This window comes from Pelodiscus sinensis, chromosome 22 (genome assembly GCF_049634645.1).
Source record: "Pelodiscus sinensis isolate JC-2024 chromosome 22, ASM4963464v1, whole genome shotgun sequence".
In the NCBI taxonomy this organism is placed as follows: domain Eukaryota; kingdom Metazoa; phylum Chordata; order Testudines; family Trionychidae; genus Pelodiscus; species Pelodiscus sinensis.
This window is the reverse complement of record NC_134732.1, coordinates 3,212,295-3,237,736: the sequence shown is the minus strand read 5'-3', so window position 1 is coordinate 3,237,736 and position 25,442 is coordinate 3,212,295. Positions and strand designations below refer to the sequence as shown.

The 25,442-nt window shown below is 46.8% G+C and overlaps 2 protein-coding genes across 7 annotated transcripts; one reads left to right on the top strand and one right to left on the bottom strand.

Annotated features, from left to right (window-relative positions):
• Window positions 1-187: 187 nt before the first annotated feature.
• Window positions 188-4,834, bottom strand: POLE3 (DNA polymerase epsilon 3, accessory subunit). Of its 6 annotated transcripts, none has more exons than XM_075905341.1 (6): window positions 4,781-4,834; window positions 3,641-3,722; window positions 2,765-2,850; window positions 1,594-1,712; window positions 960-1,102; window positions 188-849 (listed from the first exon to the last, which is right to left on the bottom strand). In XM_075905341.1, the coding sequence occupies exons 2-6, from the start codon at window positions 3,704-3,706 to the stop codon at window positions 784-786; spliced, it is 480 nt and encodes a 159-aa protein (XP_075761456.1). In that variant the 5' UTR covers window positions 3,707-3,722; window positions 4,781-4,834; the 3' UTR covers window positions 188-783. The 6 variants fall into 6 exon arrangements, with proteins under 6 accessions (XP_075761456.1, XP_075761457.1, XP_075761459.1 ...); XM_075905342.1 differs by having other exon boundaries at window positions 4,788-4,812; XM_075905344.1 differs by having other exon boundaries at window positions 929-1,102; window positions 4,661-4,784.
• On the top strand, window positions 4,789-24,725 carry C22H9orf43 (chromosome 22 C9orf43 homolog). Its single transcript, XM_075905338.1, has 12 exons — window positions 4,789-4,934; window positions 5,986-6,214; window positions 8,232-8,409; window positions 9,826-9,925; window positions 12,354-12,487; window positions 16,007-16,118; window positions 16,868-16,992; window positions 18,541-18,718; window positions 20,505-20,580; window positions 21,924-22,081; window positions 23,147-23,270; window positions 24,211-24,725. The coding sequence occupies exons 2-12, from the start codon at window positions 6,037-6,039 to the stop codon at window positions 24,528-24,530; spliced, it is 1,683 nt and encodes a 560-aa protein (XP_075761453.1). The 5' UTR covers window positions 4,789-4,934; window positions 5,986-6,036; the 3' UTR covers window positions 24,531-24,725.
• Window positions 24,726-25,442: the final 717 nt, after the last annotated feature.

The window sequence follows — 25,442 nt, the reverse complement described above, 5'->3', positions numbered from 1 at the left end:
ATCTTCTCCCTGTGTGAAAGGTGAATGTGTTCAAGGGCAAGACCAAAACTACTACAAATAGGAAAAGCAGTTACATTGGGATTACGCTTTCTTTAAACTTTTATAAGACTGATCCACCTTATCTTGGGAAATAATTTGACAATTCAATCGAAACCTTCCTGCAGAGTCACTTGAGACACAATCAAGGTTTCTTAGCAGTTAATTTTATTTCAAGAATTTTTAATAAAAACCCTGTCAGTCTCTTAGTATTTTTATAACACAAAAATAAGCACTTTGGGTATTAAATTATATTACAGAAGCACAGTACAGTTCTTTGAATTTTACTGATCCTGGGCAGAAGAGTCAGGACTGTGGAGAGCTGATCCGTGTAGTTGTATTGCCTAAGGTCTAAACCAAATAGGGTGGGACTATCAGTGACTTTGGAAAGAGAAGGCACCACCAGAATGAAAGGATCCAGCTCAAAACCCTGATGTGCTCAGCATTCTAAACCACTGCGGTACGTCTCAACATATTATGTACAACGTAAATGCAACAAACTAAAGCCTATTAAATTCAAACTCCGCCCTAGTAAGCAAAAACAAACTTATTCAATACTTTTCTGCACCGCTTTCCCTGTGGGAATCTTTGAAATTCTATGTTGCATCACAGAACAAATCCAATGTTAAAGAGCAGTCAATATCCTTGGCTTTTCAGAATCTGGAGCGAGTACCAAGTGCCCCATGCAATGGCGAAGAGGTGGCCTTTCCACGACAGAAGCTGCATCAATCTCATCAGGATGCCTGCTTACACCTGGGAATGAAAGCCAGGAGGGATGGATCCCATAGGAGCAGCACAGAACTTTGCTGGAAACTGGAAAGCAAGAGGACACTTCAAGGTTGATTTACAGTATGTATATGTCTAGGAGGGCAGCCCAGCCCAGCCCACATGCCTGTGTGTCTGCAGGAAGCTCAGTTATCCACCTCTTCATCATCATTTTGTTCCTCCTCTTCCATCCGTTCATCATCTTCATCATTCTCCTCCTCCCTGCTCTTGTCTTGTTCCTCAGAGTCTGCCTTCTTGTCTTTCCTTGCTTCTTTCTTGCCTTTTTGCTCACGCCTGTAAACTAACAGAACAAGAGAACTACAATTGGACATATGTATGTTATTGTATCCATTGTAGGGACAATCTAGATGTGCTCCCCCATGCTATGACCCAGGGTCTCCCCTTGCTCTCCAGGCTTATAAAAATGGAACACTGAATCTCTTTATAGTAGCTACTCATCCTGTTATCTGAGCTGTGCTGACAGGCTCTAGAGGAAGTTATGTTAAATGATGTTTAGCAGAAAGATGGGAAGAAGGTAACAGGAATTCATGTACATTACACAGAAGTGATGGGGAAAGACAGAAAAACCATGACTGTGCATCCTTAAAATACAGTTATGAAATTACATCATAGAAGTTCTGGTAAACTACATGTTCATATGTCCCCATTAAAACTGCAATGAAAAATTTTCTGACAAAAAAAGGGAGGTAAGATTTGGATGTCCAACCCTCAGGGTAAATAGGACTCATTGTCATTAGGACTAATTTAATATACAATTAAAGAACAAGTTACCTTCCAATGATTCCTTCAAAGGCGCGATAAATCGCTGGAACTCCATTTCCTCCATGGCTGAGAGGACATCTCCAGCATTCAGTGTTTTCCTTTTCCCCTTCACTGCAAAGTTATTTGCGCTAGTTAAAGTGAGGAAGCAGAATAAATATCAAATAGCAAATCAACCCCAAATTCCATCTGTTCAAAGCAGCACAGCCAACTTAAACAATTACGGCTCTCTGAAATACTCAATTGCTATTGTGATAAGCAGCACCTAGGATGACTGACCAGGAAACAGATTAAATTAAAAAAAAAAAACCTTTGTTTATAGTGTGCATTTAAGTGTATCTAGTCAGTTTCACGTTAGTGAGGTTACCATTTATATGGGTCTTTTAAACTACAAGAAAAAAAAAAACATGTTTAAATGTGGTTGTAAAAGTGGCAAGATGATTCAAGGACACTAGCAAATATGTAGTTACTACATGTATAATTTAATTCGTTTTTTAAAAGTTCACTAGTATTCAAACGTCCCTGTAAAATTAAAAGGTATGCCATCAAACTGAATTTCAACTGCTATAGATTTAGAGAATTTAAGTGCAGGAGGAAGCTAAATGCTATAAAACTCAATGAGTAATTTAACATACAGTATGAAACATGCCTAGTTAGTTACTACATTATTTAGGTTAGCACTCAGAAGGGAAGTCATAAGGCTACAATGGATTCACATAACGCAAGAACAAGGAGCCCTTATGTAAATTAATGTTTGCTATAAAAAGGCTTTATAATTTTATGACCAGTGTTTTCTGAAAAAATGATAAAGTGCAGTGATAAAGGTAAATCAAATGTGATGGTTAAGGATGTAAGTGATCACTACCGGGAACAGGCAATAACCCAGCCCCATCTTTGTAGGCCCTCAGAATGTATATACTGGGCAAATAACTGATGGCATTATGAAGCACTGATGCAAAAGAAAGTATTTGCTACTTAATCAAAAACTATTTTTAACAATCTTATATTACACAAAGGTCACATTACAAACTAAAGCCACATTAAGCTTTATAATGCTTCGTGTACATGAAAGATAAACATGTCTTTCATTACAGGTAGTGAAAAAATTCCATCAAAGAGAGCCAGCAGAAAGGCTAGCTACAGATCAAATGGTCCATTAGATCAGGTCACCAGTGATGCTTACCATGATGTGGCATACAACACAAACACACTTGCAGCTCGAGATATTGCACTCCGAGCTTCTTTGGAAATGTTCACTCCCTCAGGAAGCTGGGAAAAGGGAAATGCCATTTTATCAGATGCAATTCAAGTCATATGGATCTGGAGACTTATCAAGTCCAGTCTAATGGGACTGAAAGTCACCAGTTTGGTCAAATCATCCTGAGTATTTGCAGTAAGGATGTAAAATCCCATTTAAACAGTTAACCAAGGTTTAACCAGGTAATTGATTAAGCAGGATTTGGGGTTGAGAGGAGGCTGCAGCCCAGCTGGAACGGCATCCCCCTACTCTGTAAGCAGGGCTCCTGGGTCCGTGAGTGGCTGCCAGTTCCCACCCTGGCCTGTGGCATGGTGGGTTGGAGCAGCCCTCCATCTACTGCAGGTCACGGGCAAGGGGCTACTCCCTGGCACCAATTAACTGTTACCTGGTAAGCATCACCCGTTAAACTACAACTTAAAAAAAAAAAAACGCAATAAAGATCACAGAACAGTATTTCTCTGTTTTTCCCAATTTACCTTGAGCACCTGGCATAAAGAAGTTCATTTTACTATGTAGTCAGATTTCCCTGTTCTGGTATGTCTCTCAAAGCAAGGGGCAGAAAAAATGCTAAAAAAGTAGCTGTAAAACCACAAGAGCTAACAAGGGATTTTTTTAGCAAATGATTAATTTCAAATTGACAGTTTTCCCATCAAACTGTTTTACCATCTACAACACAAAAGTTTAAAAAATTACACAGCAAAGGACCCAATTTATGTGTAACTGGCACACTGTACTCTATTGATGTTTTCAGTCTTTTAATTCAATCTTCTTGAATGCTTTTAGCTCTCCAGTGATACTCACTGCTTCTTTAATTATCCGAGTGATGACAGCATTGGGCAGGTTCAAGTCCTCTGGTCTTTCTGCCATCTTTGAACACCTAGAACTAAAATGAGAACTATTCAAGCTATTTTTTCTGCTTACCAGTTCTGCTTATAATACAACACGTCTCATTATTATAGTAGAGCTAGGCAGTTCTGCTATGCAAAGTGCCCATATAAAAGTGACACCAGCTTACTCAGCAGCTCTGCCCCATACATCTAGTTGCTTGTCAATGAGAAAATATCTTTACTACTCTTTATTCCCGATACCTCTGCAGAACCAGCAGAGGTAAAAGGGATTCCCTGGATTTTTTTTTCTTAACTCCCCTGTGTATTTAAAAAACAAACAAACCCCAGAGTGGTCCTGTAGCACCTTAGAGACTAACATTATGTGTATAAGCTTCAGGGGAGTAGCCCAGTTAATCTGGACAGGATGAATTCAAACAACACACAGTCTGGTAGCACTTTAAAGACTAACGTGCTACCAGACTATCTGTTGCTTTTGTCTCTATATTGCCATGAGCTTCTGTGGGCGCAACCCACATTTTCACGAGCGGGCGGCGCCCACGATTTTATATTTAAAAGCACCGGGCGGCCGAGCAGCCCCTTGCAGGCTCACAAAGCAGCAGAGGGGGCCGCGAGCGTGCGGGGGTCCGACCCCAGCGCCTCAGCGCTCATGCCCCGTCTACGTGTCCCGGCAGAGACGCTGCTGAGGTGTCCGCGGGCCGCGGCTTGCCCCAGGGTGCCCGGGTGCAGGCCAAGGGGCTGCAGGGCCCGGGGGGGGGGGGGTTCAATGTCAGACTCCCCCCCCCCGGAAGCGAACCCAGCGCGTGACACCTGCGAGTGCTGCGCGGGCTCCTCAGCGGGCGCGGCGGGGTCAGGCCGGTGGGCCCAGAGCCCGGGGGGGGGGGGGGGGCGCAGGCAGACCGCCCCCCCAGCAGCGCCCCTCCCGCGGGGGGAGCCGCCCTTCCCGGCGCTGACAGTGGCGGGGGGGAGTGGACACCCGAGGGGGGGGCAGTGGAGGCCCGGCCCGCGGGCCACTGGCTCCGTGTCCGCTCCCTGCGCCCCCGCCCGCGTGCGGACCAAAGGCCCCGCGAACCGAACCGCGCGCCCAGCCCCTGACCTCTCACCCCTCCCAGCATGCAGCGCGCGGGCGACAGCCTCCCCCGCCCCCGCCTTCTTCCCGGCGTGCACCGCGGCCGCACCCGCCTTGCCCGGGCGCGGGTTGTTGCCTGGCAACGCGTCTAGCGGGGCCGAGCCTGGGCAGCCGCGGGCAGGTGAGAGGCGGCCCCCGCGAGCGCAGGGGATGTAGGGGGGGGCCTGGGCAGTGCGGGGGAGAGAACGGGAGGGGGAGCGGATGGTGGCTGGATGGGGGGGCAAGAGGGGAGCGGCTGGGGGAGTGGCCGTGGGGGCAGAGGTGGGGGGGAGGGGAGTGGCCGTGGGGGCAGAGGTGGGGGGGAGGGGAGTGGCCGTGGGGACAGAGGTGGGGGGGAGGGGAGTGGCCGTGGGGACAGAGGTGGGGGAGGGGAGTGCTTTATACCCCGGGCTCTGGAATCCCCCTCAGGTGGCAAAGTGGGAGCTGGGTGACGTGATGCTGTTGCATTGGGAGCTTTTTATTCCTGCGCAGCACTGAGGACTGTCCCGCTATGCTGTCAACTCACCCCATGAGAAGCAGGCCACAGAGAGGGCTTAATTGGCCAGGCAGCCTTTATTGCGCTGCTTCCTACATATATTTTAATAATACATTTCTAGCACATATATATACATTCCTTTTTTTGTTACGATATGCAGCGTACCATCACCTTTTTTTGGAAGCACTCTTTGCTTTCTTCCAGCACAGCCCCCATCCGGCCCTGAGCACTCGCTTTTCGCCAGATGGGAGTCTGCTCGGACACGCAGCAATTAAAGGGGCCCCTGCGACCGCATTTCGGCCCCGACCTCCCAGAAGAAGCACTATCTATCTATCTATCTATCTATCTATCTATCTATCTATCTATCTATCTATCTATCTATCTATCTATCTATCATTCTTTGTACACAAGCTATTCATGCATCGTGCAATGATGTTCGGGACCAGCAGGTTTCCATGTGATACATATTATGATAGCAGTTTGTTGGCGGTAATCAGTGTGTCAGACGTAAAGTGTGTTGTAGTGTGGTGAGCCCTCTGCTAGTTGGCATCGAGGGGTTCCCAGGATCACAGTCACCTAACAAGACAACCCAGAATAAAAGTAGGAAATTATGACTACTTCATGTGCTGTTATTTTATGGTAATGTTACGATTCTTGTTAACATTTCTCACTGTGTTCAGTTCTTCTGTTTTTGCAGAGTATTCAGACATCCAGTATTGCCAGCTTACTGCTATTCATTAATGTCTGGATGGTTGCAAATATGGTGACTGCAGGTGTCAGCCAGTGGGACGAAACCATCTGTGACATGGCTGTCTGCCAACACCCACAGTGCTGGGACACTATAAGGAGGATTGAACAGGGACAGCCTCGGATCCGTTTAAGAAACTTTGACACACTCTGCAGGGTTTCTTCTTCAGAAAGCAAAGGTAAACCCAGTGACCATGGCCCACCCTATCTTTCGGCATGTCTACTCTACATAGCTTTTAGCAACACCGCCCTCTCCCTAAAAGTCAGGCAGCGTAAACACTGTTGGCAGTTTTACCTACAAAAAACTTCCACCCCCTAGGAGTGGCTATCATGGACAATGCACTGTTTACACTAGTACTTGCCATGTCAAAGCTTTGCCATTCAGGAGGGTGGGTTTTTAAGCACCTGTGAATGACAAAAGCTTTCTTGCGCAATTGCCAGCGGAGACAAGCCTGAGAGGAGAAACTTCTATTCTGAACTCCATTCATCTGAAGAAGTGGGTTGTGCCCATGAAAGTTCATGATACCATCTTCTTTCATTAGGGTATATCTACACTTACACCCACTTTTGAGGTTTACCAGTTATTTCAAGAGAGAGGTTTTCTCTCGAAATAACCACGTCTTAACAGCGACTGTTATTTCAAAATAGCGCTATTATGCAAATGAAGCATGGGATATTTAAATCCCGACTTCATTTGCCATTTCGAATGTCTTCATTTGCATCCCTCTCTCAAAAGAGGGTGCAAGTGTAGACATACCCTTAGTCTCTAAGGTGCTGCAAGACTATTTGTTTTTTAAGTTTATTCTGAACTTGTTAGCCAACTTCAGGGACAATCCTAGTACAATTTGTTGTTTTTACACAAGTTAACAGGTCAAGTTAGACTGTTTGTAGCTTTTTTTTGAAAGCTAGAAAGGATCATTAGATCATCTACTGTGTCCTTCTGCATGGTACATGCCATAACATTTCACCATCACTCTTGTACTGAACCCAATAACTTGTGTTTGACTAAAGCATATTATCCAGAAAGAAATTTAAGCCTTGATTTGAAGACAGGATACAGAGATTGAGAACCCACCACTGCTTTTGGTAGTTTGTTCAGTCACCCTTAACGTTAAATGTGTGTGCCTAATTTCTCATTTGAATTTATCTAAATTAAATTCCAGTACCAAGTAACATGGTCACATGTATCTGCAAGGCCCTAGTCTCCATACTTCACAGGCTGACCAACAAGTCCACAGGAACATTAAGCTCTATTGTCTCTTTGCTAACGGGCCCTGATAGCCTTAAAGTGTAATCAGTGGGAGTGACTGAAAACAGCAAATATGCATTTACAGATACACAGTTCAATATTCTTAACTTGAGTCTACAAAAATGATACGTGCAAACAAATGAGAGAATCATATTCAGTAAATTGCAGCTTTTCCAATGATACTTTGCAACGTAGTCTGCATAAAGCATATTCCAGTTATGTTATATTTATATTCATAAGCACAGTTCCATAAAGAATATGGACTGCCCCATCACAGTTTTTGAAAGCAATAATCTTTCATGTGAGAGGTAAAACAGATCTTGAGCACTTATGATTATTAAATAGCCCCTGATTTTCTGTGTAACAAGATGTTAAATTTGGTGTCACAGCCAAATTCCAGTGAGGCAATGAAATTTATCCTAACTAAAAGTTCTCCCTGAAATTAGATTTATATTATTCTTCATGTCCTTTCAAACTGTTATGTAGTATTGCCCTGCATTATTAAATAGAGCAGAGGTGGCTGCCCTTTCCATGGTGGGTTAAGCTGGGTTGGGAGTTGGAGGGATTATGAAGCTGAATTAACTATTATTTGTAAAAGTGTCAGAAGAGTAGCCGTGTTAGTCTGTAACTGAAAAAAATTAAAAAACAACTAATGGTCCTGTAGCACCTTAGAGCCTAACAAAAATATAGCTAGTCTCATGAGCTTTCGTGGGCACAACCCACTTCTTCAGATGTTTGTAAAGTATTTTGATCTTCTCTGATAGAAGGCATAGGATTAATTACATTTTAATTAGTTACAATTAAAATGGGCTAATAGAATACTGACAAAGCTGTAAATAATATATAGAGTGACCGTTTAGTTCTAACTAAATATTGTCCATTTTAATTGTAGACTCCTGTAACCTCAGATCCTCAGTGTTCACAGTGTCTTTGCTTTTAATTTGTAGATGAGTTACCATCACTGAAGATTGTAAACTTTCCCAGCAATTGTTCTCCCCAAGAAAGGATCAGATGTTCCAATTGTAACAGAACTATTTCCTCCTTGGCTGCACTTGAGACCTCTTTTTCTCCTTCTCTGTATGAAACTTCAGTCTATGATTTCTTTGAAAGAAATTCTGAAGTCAGGTGAATTGCTGCCAACCTCCAATCTCTGGATGATTTATGAATGTTTCCAGTATTCCCAGGACTAAGACTCTGTAGCAGAATGGTGGCACCCTTGAGAGAGATGGTAGTTCCTGTGGGTCATGGAACATGTTACCCTATCCGTGTTTCATACATTACAGAGCAAACGGTTACCACTTATGGCCCTAATTCTGCAAAAAATTACACATATGCTGAACTTCACACATGTGAGTGGACCCATTGATTTCAGTGTTAACTGTGTGCATTGATTTATACAATCGGGGCTTAAAAATAAATGCCTTTAAAAGACCAGATTACTCTCCTGGAATATAGGATACATTGTTATTGAAATATTCATATTGTTCAAATTAATGCCAGATCCTCATTGTATACATTGCACAAATCCATAAACAGTCCCAACCACAAACAGCTTACAGTTTAAACCAAAAAAACAAATTGAATGTTTTGCCTAGAATCCTGCTTACTTGGTTAATCAGTTAACATTAGCTTAATCTAATGTTTAAGTGTTTAACAGATTAATCCGGATTTTACATCCGTACTGTGTAAGATGTATTATTTGTCTTTAACTGCATCCGCTAACTCATGTAAGGACTACAAACTACCTTCTTGTTGCTAGAATTTCACCTCAAGTTAGCCAACAACAATCTAACAAAGGCACCTTCCAAGAAACTCAGGCTATTGGCTCAGAAGGAAAGCCCTGCAGCTCTTCTATTTTCCTTGCATTATCTGCCAGTTTTTAATATGTATATGAACTATATTCATACTTAGGGCTTATGAATATACAGAGGTTATGGCTCCTGCTGCTCATGTATAACTGATTAATTGCCCCCCCCCCCCCGAGTTAGCTGCACTGATGTAAGAACTACCTGCACTTTGTCTCCGCTAAGATTTTATATCAGGACAGCTTTCTCGATGGAAAAACACACATCGTTTTTGCATGAAGACAAAGCCAGTAAGGCCAAAATTGTGTTTGTAATAGGTCAGGCCCCATTTGGTGCTGTCATCCCATGTGATGAGACCCTCACTGAGCCTGTTTTCTGTGCCAGCTTGAGCCCCCAGTACCCCCGATTTAAAAACTGTAAATGATGGGGAATCTACTACTTGAGCCCTTAAAATCTGCTTTGTATCTATGGACAATGTTTGCAGTTTGCATGCAATACAAATTTTGTATCTGCGTAGGTCTCTGCCTACTACAGCAAGGGCCGGATTAAGGAGGGGGCTAGCCGGGAAGCTGCACCAACCTGGGGGTGGGCATCTGATTGCAGCCGTAAGGGGCACCCGGGATGCAAGAATGGCTCGAGCCAGCCCTGACTACAGCCTTAATAGCAGCTAATGTCCTTTGCATGCTGTTAGTTTGTATTGGTCTCACTGTGATTTTGGTTTGTACCTATATTTCAGTTTAGAAAGAACTCATTTCCCAGGACTGAACTCAGTGGCAGAGTCACGCGTGATGCCACAGAGGGAGATGAGCTTCACCTATTTGAATAAAGTTGGAAATGTGAGTGACAGAGGGGAAAGATGAGTAGTTGCCAGGATCTGCTTTTTACAGAACTCAGGGCTAACTTTTTCAGCTGGTTAAGTGGCCAAAGGTGCCCTCAGTGGGACACTATTTGGGCACTCTTGTGTTATGGCACAAATTAAAACAGCATTTATCGGTGGCAGATATTTGCGGCATGTCTACACTATGTGTGGCTTCCGAAAGAAGATATGCAAATTCGGCTTGAATTTGCATATCTTCCATTTTTTTCATCTACACGGGGCCAAATATTGGAAAATCCTCTTTCGGGGAAAAAAACCAGAAGAAGATACGCAAATTCAAGCCGAATTTGCATATTTTCTTTCGGAAACCACACATAGTCTAGATGTGCCGACAGGTATATGTCTGTAAACATCAATATCACCACACACACAACAAAAACACATTTCCATCAGTAGTAATTTAAATTTACAGAAAGAAAATGCTGCTTCAGAACTTTGTATATTTTGATACGATATTGACACTGTTTTAACAGCTATAAAGCTTTAAGTTTTTAAATCTCAAAGGGTATGTCTACACTGCATTCCTCTTTCGAGAGAGGAATGCAAATGCAGCCAAGCGAAATTGCAAATGAAGCGCAGATTTGAATTTCCCGCGCTTCATTTACATAATCGTGTCCGGCCGCTATGTCGAAATACCCTATTTTGAGATGAAAAACGCTGTGTAAACGCGGTTATTTCAAGAAAAAATCATTCTTTAGAAATAACCCTTAAACCTCATTATATAAGGAGAACGGGTTATTTTGAAGGAAGGGTTTTTTCTCGAAATAGCCTCATCTACACAGCGTTTTTTATCTCGAAAATGGGTATTTCGACATAGTGGCCGGATGTGATTACACAAATGAAGCTCAGGAAATTCAAATCTGCGCTTCATATGCAATTTTGCTCGGCTGCATTTGCATTCCTCTCTCAAAAGAGTAATGCAGTGTAGATATACCCAAAGTCTGTAAATTTTCTCATCCCTCTCCCCATAATTTCCTGCAACTGTGAACATTTAAATTAATAAAAATGGATTTATTTCTTAAAACCCATAATTTTATATAGCTGTGAAAGTGGAATTTAATAAAAATGCTTTAAAATATCCATTGATACAATCCATCAAAATTAAAATGATCATATTCTGCTAAAGCCTACTGTTCATCATTGGTTTGCATCCAATAATGGAAATTGATTCAGTTATTTATTTTTTTTAAGACGTGTTGGCACAGTTTTTACAGTTATTTTCTTTGAAATTATGCTCTGGGAAATCCAGCTAAGCAAACTCTCTCCCTTTTAAACAGCTCTGAACATTTCCAGTGTGTTCATTCCTTTCCTCATGTGGGAGGTGAGAGAATCATAGAATACTAAGACTGGAAGGGACTTCGAGAGGTCATCGAGTCCAGTCCCCTACCCTCGTGGCAGGACCAAATACTGTCTAGAGTAGATCATCCCTGCTAGACATTTATCTAACCTGCTCTTAAATATCTCCAGAGATGGAGATTCCACAACCTCCCTGGGCAATTCATTCCAGTGTTTGACGACCCTGACAATTAGATAGCTGTGAGAGGGCTTGGAAAGCTGCTCTAATGTTCCTATCAAATCTTGTTTTACAGCCCCCAAAAGGGTCTTCTGGAAAAACCAGCAAGATTGTGATTTTATGCTTTTTTATAAAAAAACAAGCAGAGGTTTTAGCATTTTTTTTTAATTGTGACATGGAATCATCAAGGAGAGCAAAAGTCATAAGTACGTTTTCTTTTACAGTTCCCCTTTAATATTGCAGTGATTTACTTGATTCCTCTCATTTACACTGCATCTGCTTTAGTTTTATTTTTAGGTTTTTTTTTTTGGTTTTAGTATTTTAATTTTTAATAATAATTTAAAACTTATTTACTTAGTGCCTTGGATCCCAAAGCTGCTCTGTTGACTTCTTAAAATAATCATTCACCGTTGGGGTGAAATGCAGCACTTGTTTTTCTCCAGCAACATTACCCAACATTAAAATCAGGAATAAGGGATCTTCCGGAAAAGGCTTTATTTTCTGAAAGATCCCGTCTAGACTGGCGCTTTTCTCCGGCAAAGCCCCGAGCCGGAAAAAAGTGGCAGCCATGTTAATGCAAATGCCGCAGGGGATATTTAAATCCCCCGCGGCATTTGCAATTCCGACTTGTCTCATTAGCATCCCTTTTCCAGAAAAGTGTGCCAATGTAAACACAGCCTTAGTGTCATAGAATCTTTAATATCTCAAGCGATTGGAGCATTTTTTATAGTTATCTCACCTGAAAGAAATGAAGAGTGTAGCACTTACACCTGCAGTAGTACAGTGACCCCACAGCACCATTGGAATTGGCTCACTGTGGGCTCGGGGAATAGCACCTCTAAAAGTGATTGATCGTACCATGTCTATGTTGTAGCTCCAAGTGATCGAGCTCAGTGAGGCTGCTGCTCCCAAGCAGGACTATTATCCAGACAGTGGAAATTTGATTGTTAAATGGATCCCAAATATACACAAAAAATCTCAGAGGCCTGAGGTGGAAGCAGTAACCAAGTAAGTACCAAAGTGATATAAATACAACATAGGCTGATGGAATTAATCTCCTAAGAGTGGCTATCTGAAGATTACATGGTTGCCCCTGTTTTCTATAAAACAATACATGACAGGCACCCTTACCTGGAGATGTGCCCAGTGGAGGCTCCACATCCCTGCGTACACAATGCGCTGATCATAACAGTGCAGTATTCTGCTTGCCTCGAGATGGAGTGTAGTCTTTGCTGATCCTACCTCTGGAGTAAAGCTGGGATGCTTGGGATGTGTACTGTAGAAGTTTAGAAGCTGCATTTGGAATATCCAGGCCAGAGATAGAATCATAGAATACTAGGACTGGAAGGGACCTCGAGAGATCATTGAGTCCAGTCCCCTGCCCTCATGGCAGGACCAAATACTGTTTAGACCATCCCTGATAGACATTTATGTAACCTACTCATAAATATCTGCAGATATGGAGATTCCACAACCTCCCTGGGCAATTTATTCCAGTGTTTGGCCACCCTGACAGGAACTTTTTCCTAATGTCCAACCTAAACCTCCCTTGCTGCAGTTTAAGCCCATTGCTGCTTGTTCTATCCTCAGAGGCCAGCATGAACAAGCTTTCTCCCTCCTCCTTATGACACCCTTTTAGATATCTGAAAACTGCTATCATGTCCCCCCTCAATCTTCTCTTTACTAAACTAAACAAACCCAATTCCTTCAGCCTTCCCTAATAGGTCATGTTCTCTAGACCAGAGGTCCCCAACGTTTTGGGGCTGCCGGGCGCCTGGGGGCGGGGCCGCTCAAGCGCTGCACGTACGGGGGCAGGGCCGCTCACAGGCCACGTGACTGGAGGCGGGGCCAAGCATGCGCCGCATGCCCGAGGTCGGCACCGGCATGTGCTGCGATCCCGGGCAGGGGCTGCTCAGGTTCCGCGCGGCCGGGACCGGAGCGGGCATGCGCGGCGCCGCCGGGGCCAAGGCCAGGGCTGGCAAGGGCACGCGCGGCGCCCCCGGGGGCGGGGCCAAGGCCAGTGCCAGGGCCGGCAAGGGCACGCGGGGCGCCCCCGGGGGCAGGGGGCAGGGTCGGCACCGGCACGCACGGCGCACCCAGGGCCGGGGCCAGCCATGCGACCGGGGCTGGCACCTGCCACATGCCCGGGGGCGGGGCCAGCCCAGATTGCTCCGCGGGCGCACGTAAAGGGCCCAGCGGGCACCGTGTTGGGGACCACGGCTCTAGACCTTTCATCATTCTCGTTGCTCTTCTCTGGACCCTCTCCAATTTCTCCACATCTTTCTTGAAATGAGGTGCCCAGAACTGGACACAATACTCCAATTAAGGCCTAATCAGCACAGAATAGAGCGGAAAATGACTTCTCGTGTCTTGCTCCCAACACACCTGTTAATGCATCCCAGAATCATGTTTGCTTTTTTTGCAACAGCATCACACTGCTGACTCATATTCAGCTTGTGGTCCACTATGACCCCTAGATCCCTTTCTGCCATACTCCTTCCCTGACAGTCGCTTCCCTTTCTGTATGTATGAAACTGATTGTTCCTTCCTAAGTAGAAGATCCTACACCTTTCCAGATGTTTGAGGATAAACAAAGCTTGTCATTTACATCAAAATCACATGGCTATTCGATTCCAGTAACAAGCCAATATCAGTAGTGTTACAAACAAACCTTGACAGCAGCCTCAGCTGTGAAAACTGATAGTAGTTGTGTGAATTGTGAAGGAAAGGGGACAGAACTGTATTAAAAACAAATTTGAGTTCTATTAATGGCAAAGGAGACCGGTTTGAGGAGCAAGGAAGAGCCCACAGTCATATGCTGTATGTGAGCGCCACCTTCTGGCTTTTGCACTGTACTCAATCCTGCTCTGGAAAGAAGCCTGACTTGGTCCTCTGACTCTGGTCATCTGAAGAAGTGGGCTGTGCCCACAAAAGCTCATGATGCCATCTACATGTTTTGTTAGTCTATAAAGTGCTACCAGACCATTTGTTGGTTTTTTAAGTTTTTCCTCTTATAGACCAACTTGGCTCCCCCTCTGAAGCTTTCACTCCTATGTGTCTGACTTGCTCATGCTTTGAGTCTCACTCACTTTTCCTCACGTTCAGGCCATTTTTCCTCTTTAGCACCGAGGTGTAGGATCTCACATGCAAAAGCTGAGTTTTCATGGCTGCCCAGGGGATTTGGATGCCAATTTCCCATTAAGTTTTAATGAGGAGTGAGCACCTGAGGCTTTTAGGTGGCTTGGAAAATCTCAGTCAAGAGCCCAGGCTACACTCCGATGTCAGCTACTAACGTCAGTGGTACAAGATTAGAGTCTGTCCTTCAGTCTTCAGGAGCTACTTTACAGTAATTTTTGGCAGATTAATAAGCATTCACATAGAACTTTCCTAGAGGGGTAGCTGTCTTAGTCTACCACCTTAAAAGCTAAAAAAAACCTTACAAAACAACAAGTGACCCTGTAGCGTCTTAGAGACCAAGAAAAATTATAGATAGTTTCATGAGCTTTTGTGGGCACAGCCCACTTCTTCAGGACTATTTGGGGTTTTTTTTATACTCGTTTCCTGCTCCTCATAACATGTCAGTGATTTAAGAAGAGACCCCATTTGGGTGAGATGCCTGGGCTGGTACAATGACTCACGCACAGACAAAATAGTCATCAGGGATGCATGCATGAGAGGGATGTGTGATTTGCATATTGGTGCAACTATGTGTCCTGAAATTACCAGGTTCAAATTGACTTGCTCAGAGAGGAAACTGCAGGTAGAGGTCCCACGTATGTGTGGGATGCTGCACTACCTGCATGCCTCAGAGGACAGCATGCTAGTTCTGAACAGGCTGGCACAGAAGGTAATATTGAGTGGGGACAACATTGATTGGAATTTGACTTCTGATCACTGGGTTGGTGTCACTGTCAAACATAACAAAATTAGCCCTTCTCCCTAGAATCTGTGCTATCTTAGGAGTGTAAGAGTAGGAAATGCAAACCCAGAGCCCACTCCTTTGTAGCACATAGTGTCACCGCTCGGACTCTTCTGTTCAGTTATGATGCCAGTTAAACCTTTCACATGTGTTTGTCGTTAGTTTTCTTCTGTTTTCTCTCACTTTGGAACGGGGAGAGAGGGAATCTGTCATTTCTCTGTTGGAGCCATGAGAATCTTTGACTCCCAACTGTCTGGCCAAGTTCAGCTGCATCAGGCTTTCCTTAACACTGGTCTCTTCCCAGCTGACAGGGACCTTTGAGACATGAGACATTCATGTCTCAAAGGTCCCTGTCAGCTGGGAAGAGACCAGTGAGCTCCCTTTGTAGCAGCCCTGCCTCTAGCAGCACGGGACTGCTCCAGGAGGAGCATTGAGAGTCCAGTACGGGACTCAAGGCACCATTGAGCATTAGGACCTTTGGTTACTTAAATATTGGTCTGGGTCTAGCTTTATTACCTTTCAGGTCAGCTGGGAGTTGAAGTGTCCAGTAAAGGGTTATGACATGAGTATCTCTACTTCTGTAATTAATTGTGCTTTTCTTTGTTTAGACTAAAGCCTTTAAGAAGAGTATGTGTTAAAGACCTTGTCTCTGAAAATCTTTCTTCCCTCAAAGAACTGCATAGAAAAGGAATGGATCATGACATTGTGAGCTTCTTGAAGGTTTGCTCGTGGACTAGCCATGTTCCCAGCCACGTTCTATACTGCAATCTAGGGATGGCAAACAGACCACTGTAAAATGAGCAAATGCTTTATTCTGGCGCGTTGACGTTAGTCAGTCTCTGCGTTGTGCCTTCTGAGTGTGAGGAGGGCTAAGGACTTAGCTTTCAGGGGTAGCACACAAATGCTTTTGGGCATCCAGTTCCCAGCTTGGGACAGAGGGTTGTGGAGGCAGGTGGCTTGCTCAGCCCCAGTAAGAGAGGCATTGCTTCATGTTGGTCCACAGCAAATGAGCAAGCAGCAGCATTGCTGCATTCCAACGATGTCCCATCCCACTGAAATGAGCAGGGATAGGGTTAAAGGCAGAGTAGTGGGGGCGGTAGGAAACCCCACCAACCCACTGTGTCTCATGTGCTCTTCTCCCTACACACAGCAGTATTTAACAGGCAGCTCACTTGTTTAAAATTCAGGGGCATTCAGCACTAGTGGCCCTTGGAGAGGCAGTACCTTCACTTGGTGGGGTCGATGTCAGGTTCGTGGTTGGATCATAGGTGTGTTATACCATCCTCTTTCCTGATGGGGGTGAATGCCTCTTCCATTGGTTTAGGATCAAAGGCTTCCTCACTTCTCCCACTGGGAAATATTCTGCGGGAGAGAGGGCAGGAAGGGATATTAAACATGCCAGGAGAAAGGGCTTGAGAGAACATTTTCCTCCTGGGTCTGTATTTCATTGTAACTATGCTATTCCCCAGAAGAGAAAGAAATCCAAGAAGGTCCCTTCGGGAGGCCAGCCCTATCATCTACGTATAAACAAGAGCCAGAAAATTAACTGGGTGACCAAAAAAATAAAATCAGTCCCAAGCCACGGAAGTGACAGGTAAGTCTTTCCAACTGGACCACACAGCCAGCCCCCAGCCAGCCCCTCTAGTGCAGTGAGCTGCCATGCAGGGAGATTGGAGACAAAGGCGTGGTTCAGGTGGGAACAGTGGCAGCCTTAGGCCGTGTCTACACTGGCAAGGTTCAGCACAGTGAATCAGCTCCCAGGGCTGTAACTCCTGAGGTGTCCACACTGGCAAGGCACTTAGTGCGCACTAGCTCCACAGTTCCTGCGCACCAGGGAAACCACTTTAATGGGACACGCCGGATACAGCGCTGGGTACCCGTTCCACAATGCCTGTTCTAACCTCTCTGGTCACTGGTTTGAACTCTACTGCCTTCCTGCCCTCAGACCCACCCTTTGCATTCCTTTGGGATTTTGAAAGTCCTCTTCCTTTGGCTCGGGGACATGTGCCTTGCTCTCAGCACATCTTTCCAGGTGACTGTGCCTGCTCCCCACATCAGGAGAGCTCCAATTTGGAGATCCGGTGCAGGACCTCAGCTGCGAGGAGGGGAGGCAGTCTGGTCCCAGCCTCATGCCAGCCTTAGGAATTATGATACATGCAGGCATATGTGAGATGCATGACCTCGGAGGATGCACTGCAGTGCAGGGTCAAAGTGAAGGAGCTGTGGAACGCCTACCACAAGGCACAGTAGGAAATCCATCATTCCTGTGCCGTACTCACGCCCTGCCGGTTCTACAAACAGCTGGATGAAATTCATGGGGGCAAACCCACCTCTGCGCCGAACGCCATCCCAGACTTGTGTGATGATGTGATCTCACCTCTCAGTGCTTCTTCCCTGAGCCCAAAAGCAGCATTGAACTGTGGTCAGCACCTCCCTTAATGCCACAAGCAGTCTTGTGTCATAGTAGTATGCATGGCAAGATCAGTGTCTGACACCTCTTTGTCATCTTGCCGCTTAAGGAATAACTCGACTACCATTCCTGACATGGCGGTGGGACCTATCAGCATAACAGTTCAGGATCCATTCCTGCAACTGCTGAAAGATAGTGCCAAACGCAGGCTGCAGCACAGGGGTTGCTGAATGCAAAGCGATGCACCATGAGGCACTGGGACAGGACCCAGGATGCCCCATGACACCCCTCATCCACTTACCCACAAACCTCAATGACAGAAGAGAAAGAGGTGCACTGTGGGATAGCTACCCAGAGTGCATCTCTCCAAATGCCACTGCAAGTGTGGTCATGCTACTGCGCTGACAGCTGACAGCGTGGTCACACAACAGAGGTTTCACTGCTGCACTGAGCAGCGCTGTAACTGCCAGTGTTGTAGATTTGCCTGTGTAGACAAAGCCTCACGTGCTGGCTTTTCTGTTCTAGCTCCAAGATCTTTGTTTTCTCTTGAATGTGGCCAGCTCAGAACAAGCCTGGGGCAGGGAAGAGTTGGTCAGTCCCCAACCTCCTCAAACAGACATTTCCTTTATGACTCTGTAGCTTTAAATTTAGTAGCTGCAAACTTTCCCATCTTTCATGCTCTGCTCCTGGAAATGAGGCGATATTGACCAGTTTGCTTTGTTTTGTCTTTAGTTCTGTAGCCAAAGAAGGGACAATAAAGGATAGTCAGATAAAAAAGAGGCATTCTTCCCCCCGACAGCTACAGACTGCTACAATAGTGGAGTTGAAAAATCAGGATACCCTGCAGCTGGGAAACCGAAGAGTGGATGTGTCTGAAGCTAAAGCAAAGCATCCTTTGCTTGTGCAGAAGGTATCCGGTTTATACAAACTAGCCGGCCCAATGAGAACATAGCTGGCCCTGAGGCCAGTGTCGAACAGAAAGCTGCAGTGGCTGGTTTTCAGGCTGAGCCCTTCTTCGCTAGCAAAATGAAAGATCAGAAATGTCTCTGGAATGCCCACTCCATCTCTAACAGGCCTCTTCCCCAGCTCGCTCCCTCCAGCTACGCTCCTGGCTCGTCTGACATGGCCTCTTGCAGAGGTGTCTGTGTCTGCCCCACTCCCTGCCGTGGATCAGACTGGTAGGATGCTGGGAGTCTCCCCTGGGCCTGCTGCTTCCAGCCCTTCACACTTCCCACCCTTTCTCCTCTTGAACAGCGCTGCAGGTGACATTCCACATTGTCCTCTCCTCGCCCACCCTCAGCTCCTCCCCAGCCTCCCTGTCTGACTTCCACTCTGGGCTCTCCTCAGTCTCGCAAGCTCCCTCATCCTCAGCCACTTCCATTCCCATGCTGGTCACCCTGCTGACCTCGGAGGTGCATGTTTCCTATGCTCAACATTTGACCTGCAGCCCTGATTCAAGGGCTGCTCCCTTGAGTTGTGTTCAGCACACACAGCTCTGCCTGATCTCTCTGGGGAGGGGTTCCCCCTCTCTGACCATCACCTGCTGTCATTCAGCATCCCCTTTTAATCCCTTGTCCTCCCCATGCCCTGTCACTGGGCCTCTCCGTGACTGTCTGTCTTCTGTGTTCCTGCAGCATCTAGCACACTAGGGTCCATGGCTGGGGGGGCCTATGCACCATGGTAATGCTCATTAATTATTATTAATCATTTAAAAGAGTTTTCCTCCAGTATCTATGGCCATGAGGGCAAAACTGGACTGCTATGGCATTGATAGTTGGCTAAGGAGCCTTCCCATCGTTTCATTGAGTCCTCAGCTTGGTGAGCTAAGGGGCAATTGCTATTGTACTTGATACTGTACTGACTGCAGGCTGTAAAGAGCTCTGGGGAGGCACTATTGGGAGTTGAAACGGAAGGAAGGAAACCTGGATTTGGAGACATAAGGCCGTTCCCAACAGCCTCCTTTTGCAATCCAGTGTCCCTGCCCATGGAAGAGGCAAGGGGGTTCCCCCTCTTGCAAGGCCAAGGTCCTACCTGGGCACCGCAAGGAGATGGATCACAGCTGTGCTGCCACCCATCAGCTAACCAGAACATGGCTTGGACAATGAGTGTCCCCGGCTGTACTCTAATGGGAAAGCCTTCCCTGGCCACCTGCTATGTAGAACCCTTTCCAGCTTCCCCAGCATGGAGAGCCTAAACCACTGCTGTTGTACTGCTGCAGCACGTCAGTGACAGCGCTATCTGCTCCAGGGAGGGGATCTCCCCTCAGTGTTGGTACTGCACCTCCCAAGAGGCGGTAGGTAGGTCCAGAGCAGCGGGCTGTGCATTTGTCATCTGCCTGAGCAACACCATTATAACAAGCTGATTTCCTAGTGTAGACCAGGCCTTCCATCTTTTTTCCCAGCATCCCCACTACACTGTGCACCTGCACCGCTGGAGAGAGGTGGATGTTGCCCCAGCTGTCAGAGTTTTAAAGCTATAAGCATCCCTCTCCATGCACTCTTCAGCTTCCTTGCCCTCTAACATGCACGCTTTCTAGTCAAATAATGCAGCACTGCCTGGCTGTGAAGGCTGAAAGGGGCGGGCGTGGGATGGAGAAGAGCATGCTTTGGGTAGGAGGAGGGAATAAACGGGTTATTTATTAAAAATGCTGATCGAAGGTACCGGGTTCACCCGTGATATTTGTGCTTTCTCTTTAGATTCCAGTCCTGAGTTTGAACGAACAAGGCCTGGAAAGAATCAGTAACAGACCTTATCTGAGGAAACCATGTGAAGGTGAAACTGGACTGGGTGTTAAAACTAAAGCTTGTCTTTAGACCCCTCCATGGTGCATTCCCCCACTGTAACGGGGTTCAGTCATCATCGGGGGGCCTTCTCCTTGCAGCTTGGAGAGTAGTCCTCCACCGGTCTGCTGTGCCCTTCTGCCAGTTCCTTGCCCTGGGTCTCCCTCTTTCTCGAGGACTCAGGGTGCTCCTTGACTCAGCCTTCTGGCCAGAAAACTTACCTCTGACTTGCTTGGTTTGGGAGATCATTAAGTATTATGCACTGTCTGTAATGTTTTTTTCCCTAGTTACCTATCAGTATTCTTCTCTTGGAATTTTCTTTCTTTTAATTATTAAAGATTTCCTACATGAGCACCCAGCAAGAAACCCAAGGAGAAAACTGCCATACAATATATTTAATGATTGAAAGGCCTGTAGCATTAACCTTAAATCATTGGGTTAAAATTTAACTTTCAAGGGCAGATTCACCAGTACAACAGCACCCAGAGCGCATTGGCAATCCAGGTGCCTTGTATCACCAGTGCAGTGCACAGCCATTCACATCTTCACACTCCTAGGAATATCACACGCAAGCATGGTCTTTGGGTTTCTTGGTTAGTGTTTGTCACGCTGTCTGGAGCAGCTTGCAACTGTGAGTGCCAGTCTTAGGTCAGACGTAAGCCTAAAATCGCCCCACATCAGGTTTCTCCCTGTCCCAAAAGACCTGTCGCTTAGCCCAAATCAGTTCTCCAGACCTTACACCAAAGACGACACTGACAGCCAATTCTATAGAAACTAACTAGAGGTTTTTTGGGTAGAAAAAGAGAATGAGAGTGAGAGAGTTTGAAGCCAGCATTCCCTGCAAGCTGTGAGCTTTGTCAGCGGAGTTTCAAATGTTGTCCGGCGGATTAGCAGAACCTTTGTGCACAGAACAAAAAATGTTGAGTGTAGACTGGCATGCCCCTGTGCGAGCACCATGAGGGCAGTCCCTTGTGTACTTGCCTATGTGTCCAGGCAGCACTGCCCTGGGTGGCATGGAACCATGGGTGCACCTCCGCTCCCTCCCCTTAGGGCTGGCTAGTGCACAGAGGGGTAGCAGGCGGGAGAGCATGGAGAGTGCTGTGGTGCTGGGCTCCTGTACAGGGCTGCAGATGCTCTTGTGCTCTCCAGATGCACCTGCTGCAGGGCAGTGCAAGGGCATCTGCTGGCCCTGAACTCACCGGCCACCTTTCAGTCTGTGCTGCATGCAGGCCTGCACGCTGGCCTCCAGCTTTTCCAGGCTGTGAGCTCGGACAGGCCTGCGGTTCAGACGAGTGTTTAGAAATGCTAAGTTGTCTGCTCTGTGCCCCACTATAGGCTCCTTAGGTGCGAGGGGCCCCGAGAGCAAATCAGAACTGCAACCTGGCTATGCAGCAGCAAGGCTGCTTGTACTCACCACCCAGTCGCTGGAGTCCTGCACACTAGATGGCACAGAGAAAGCCACGTCAAGCAAAAGGCAACTGTCACAAAAACCAGTAAGTGTAGGCAAAGCAATGTCTAGCAAGGGGCCAGAAAGCCTGGCCTCTAGCACTGCTTAACAGCGGTTATCAGCTCAGCATCCCGTGCCTGTGTGTCCAGTTCCTGCCATGCACAGCAGCTGCAGGGGAAAAAACCAACAGTTCAGCCATCAACAAAAGCCCCCTTCCCTACTGTCTGGACTCGAGTCCTCTGAGCCTGTTCACAATCTGCGTTCTTTGAGGTCCCCGTCCCCTCCTTAGCTTACATCCTCTCTGCTGGGATAACTGGTAGGACCACAAGGGTGAACTGCCGAGCAAAAAGCAAAGCCTCTTATTTATCTCTGCAACAGATGCCAGTGCAGGGGCAGCAGTTTGTCTTTCCCTTAACCAGCACAGAAGAGTTCTCAAGGGGCACTGGTACAACAGACCGCTGAGAACAGCTCTGTGGCTCCAGCATTCATCAGCGCAGGCACAGACTTGAGGAGGATCACAGCTAAGTCCTCTGGCGTGTGCATAGTCCGTGCTCTCTGTGGCCTGATAATCACGTCATGCTGCACACAGCAAGCACCTGCCAGTGGGCGGCCAAGGTTTCATTTGTCTGTCTTGATCACTTGCATGCCCAGTAATTACACTGTTGTAGAGATGCAAATGATGACATTAAGCTGTCATCAGAAACCCCCCTCCCCCCTGCACATGCAGTGATTGTGAAAGGGTCAGCACAGGGGCTTTGCTTCGGTAGATTGGGGCATGGATCAGCCTTGACACGCTCACCCCAGTAAAGAACTTACACGCAAAAGCCTTCTTGATCTTAGAGTAGGGTTAGTTTAAGCTACCCTAGGAGAGCTGCCTCGCTGCCGGGGTGCTCTGTGTACAGGAACAAAAGGGAAATGAAGAGTGTTGTGTGGGGAAATGAAAACTCATTCTCCTTTGGATTGAGATCCTGTTTCCCCGAGCCAGGGGCCACAGGGTGCCGGTGAGTGAGTGAAGAGCGCAAGTGTGTTCAGCTGCTGAAACAAAATGATGAGCAGTCTAGAGAATCCCCTCTGTTTGATCTCCACCTAACCCGTCTGCGTTGCCCGTCAGCCCCTTCCGTCTGCAGAGCCGGAGTTGCAGGGATGGGAAGGCCCGAGGAAGCAACAAGTGGGACTTGGGAAGAGAAGGTCTTCGGGGATGTACGTGCCGTACAAGAGCACCCTGGTTCTTGAGGGTGAGTGTCTCGACTGTACTGTGATGACAGCGCAGTCGCTAATTCTTTGCAGCGTTGTGGTGCATTGACCATGTCAGAACCGGGTGGGTGGGGAGGGAGGGAAGGTACCTTGAATTCCTGTGCCAAAGGCCCTGTCCCATTGCTGATTAGCTGCATGCCCATTGGCTTCATGAGAAGAGCGTGGTAGTTAGGTTTGTAAGAATTACTGCAGCATCTCAGACTGTTGGCGGATACCAGCTGTCTAGTCTGTGTCTGCCTCTGGAAATAGCCAGGCTAGATGCCCCAGAGGGAAGTGAACATGCTAAACTCTTACAACGAACCAATTGTTTGCAAACGCGCGTCAGAGAATGCAGCAAAACCTCTTTGAGAGACCACGGACAAAAGGGGACACTGATGGGGGGCCCCTCTCTGCACGAAGAGGGGCTAAGGCATGTTCTTGAAAATCTAAGGGGAACACCACAGGGGATGACTCAGTTGTCGCCTACCCGATACCCAGAATCCCCATATTGGTTATCACACCGTTCAAAACGGAAACGGGCCATTTCAGAAGTAAAATACTCGAAATGCAAACATTTAAACGGATTTGGAAAGGGCCCCAGCCCGGGTGGAATAACAATGTAACCTTTATTCTATCCAATGGCCATTGGGTGTTTGAGTGGCAGAGGAACATGGCGCTGGAACTGGGAGACATCCCCATAGGAGAGCAGGCAGTTCTATCACATACAGCCCAGCCCCCCAAGCTTGACTCAAGCAAAACTCTTCTTGATTTCACTGAGCAGTTTGCCTGAAGAAGGGACTGCGAGATTTGTCCCGTGGTGTTTTGTTTGGCCCTTAGCCCTCCGAGACGTATTCCTGGTCCCTGTTTGCCAGAGCCCACCAGGGAGCAACAAACCACAGAGAAACACTAGCCACGGTGTGTCTCCTCTCTCTCTCTGCTCAGGTGTTGGAGAGAACGGGCCCTTGCTGCCCAGGCCAGAATCCCGGTATGGAATGTACTGCAAGCAGCTAGCAAGCAGAAAGGAAGCAGCACAGGCACTGGGCTATCTTCAGGGCAGGAGCAGCTGGCTGCAGTCAAGCCCAGCTGCTCTGACACTGGACAGTGATAAATATGAAGATGACTCTTACCCTAACCCTCCTCCCCCTCCCCCTTCTCCTTCCCCACTGAGGGAGTATAGCAAGCTTTTCCCAGGCAGTGGGGGGCCGTTCCTCAGGGAGGACAGCCTTCTGAGCGCCTCCAGTGAGTGCTTAACCCTTCAGTAGCCAAATGACCCTGCAGTGGGCGGTGATTGTGCAGGATGGGGCACGGTACAGTTGATTCCAGGTGCTCTCCAGGAGGGCCTGCTGTTCCCATCAGCAGCTGAGCCAAGAGACCGAGGCGGGTGAGCGAAGTAACCTGCCTGCTCCAGAGACAGGTTGAATGCTCTGTGCTTGTAATTAAAACCACGGCTTTCCATCCTCCTGCCTGGGTGTCTGTCTGTCCGGGCTAGTCTCTCCAGAAGGGGGGTGGGGTTAGGATTGTTACCCTCCGCCCCTCAGCTCTGCATGGTTGCACTTTCCTGCAGCTCCTGTATCCTTAGACGTGTGTCCCCCCAGTGAACTGGTTAAAATAAGGAACAAAACCAAGCTGGGCTCTTTACCATTCCAGCCTGCAGGGTGGTCCCGGATCATTTGCTTTAGTGGGGGACTGTGACTAACACGGTGAGTGACATTTCAAGTCTTTATTTCCTGGGACAGAGGGAAGCAAACCAGCCTTGCACTGTAACCTACCTACTGTTGAGACTCCTAGTCTGAGACTGAATGAACCATTAAGAGGTGATTGGCCCCTAAACGAGGAGGGTGGGTATGAACCATCCTAAGGGCTCCATGTGGCTGCTCCTACTGTCAAATTAGCCGGCCTCCCTTTTTATAATCAGGTGCAATAATGCCCTTTAATTAACATTAACTGCACCTGTCCCCAGATCTGTATCTCCACAGCCATAATTACATATTTCCTCCTGTCTCCTTGTCTACTCAACATTCAACATCTCCCAAGTACCGTGTGAAAAACCAGTGGGGACCTCACGGGTTCTGTCCTAACTTAGCTGCAACTTGCCTTTGACTTATCACTTTGCTCATATTTTCCAGACCTCCCATGACTATTTTTAAGAAGTAGATTTAGGGCCTGCTAACCTT

Bases quoted from the DNA above. Each gene is read 5' to 3' on its own strand.
- C22H9orf43 (XM_075905338.1), top strand. From the start codon at position 6,037: ATGGTTGCAAATATGGTGACTGCAGGTGTCAGCCAGTGGGACGAAACC. The intron at 9,926-12,353 runs GTGAGTGACAGA...TCTATGTTGTAG, and splicing joins ATTTGAATAAAGTTGGAAAT to CTCCAAGTGATCGAGCTCAG. The intron at 22,082-23,146 runs GTAAGTGTAGGC...GTTGCCCGTCAG, and splicing joins GGCAACTGTCACAAAAACCA to CCCCTTCCGTCTGCAGAGCC.
- POLE3 (XM_075905341.1), bottom strand. From the start codon at position 3,706: ATGGCAGAAAGACCAGAGGACTTGAACCTGCCCAATGCTGTCATCACT. The intron at 1,713-2,764 runs GTAAGCATCACT...CACTTTAACTAG, and splicing joins GTGTTGTATGCCACATCATG to CGCAAATAACTTTGCAGTGA. The intron at 1,103-1,593 runs GTAACTTGTTCT...TTGTTCTGTTAG, and splicing joins TTTGAAGGAATCATTGGAAG to TTTACAGGCGTGAGCAAAAA.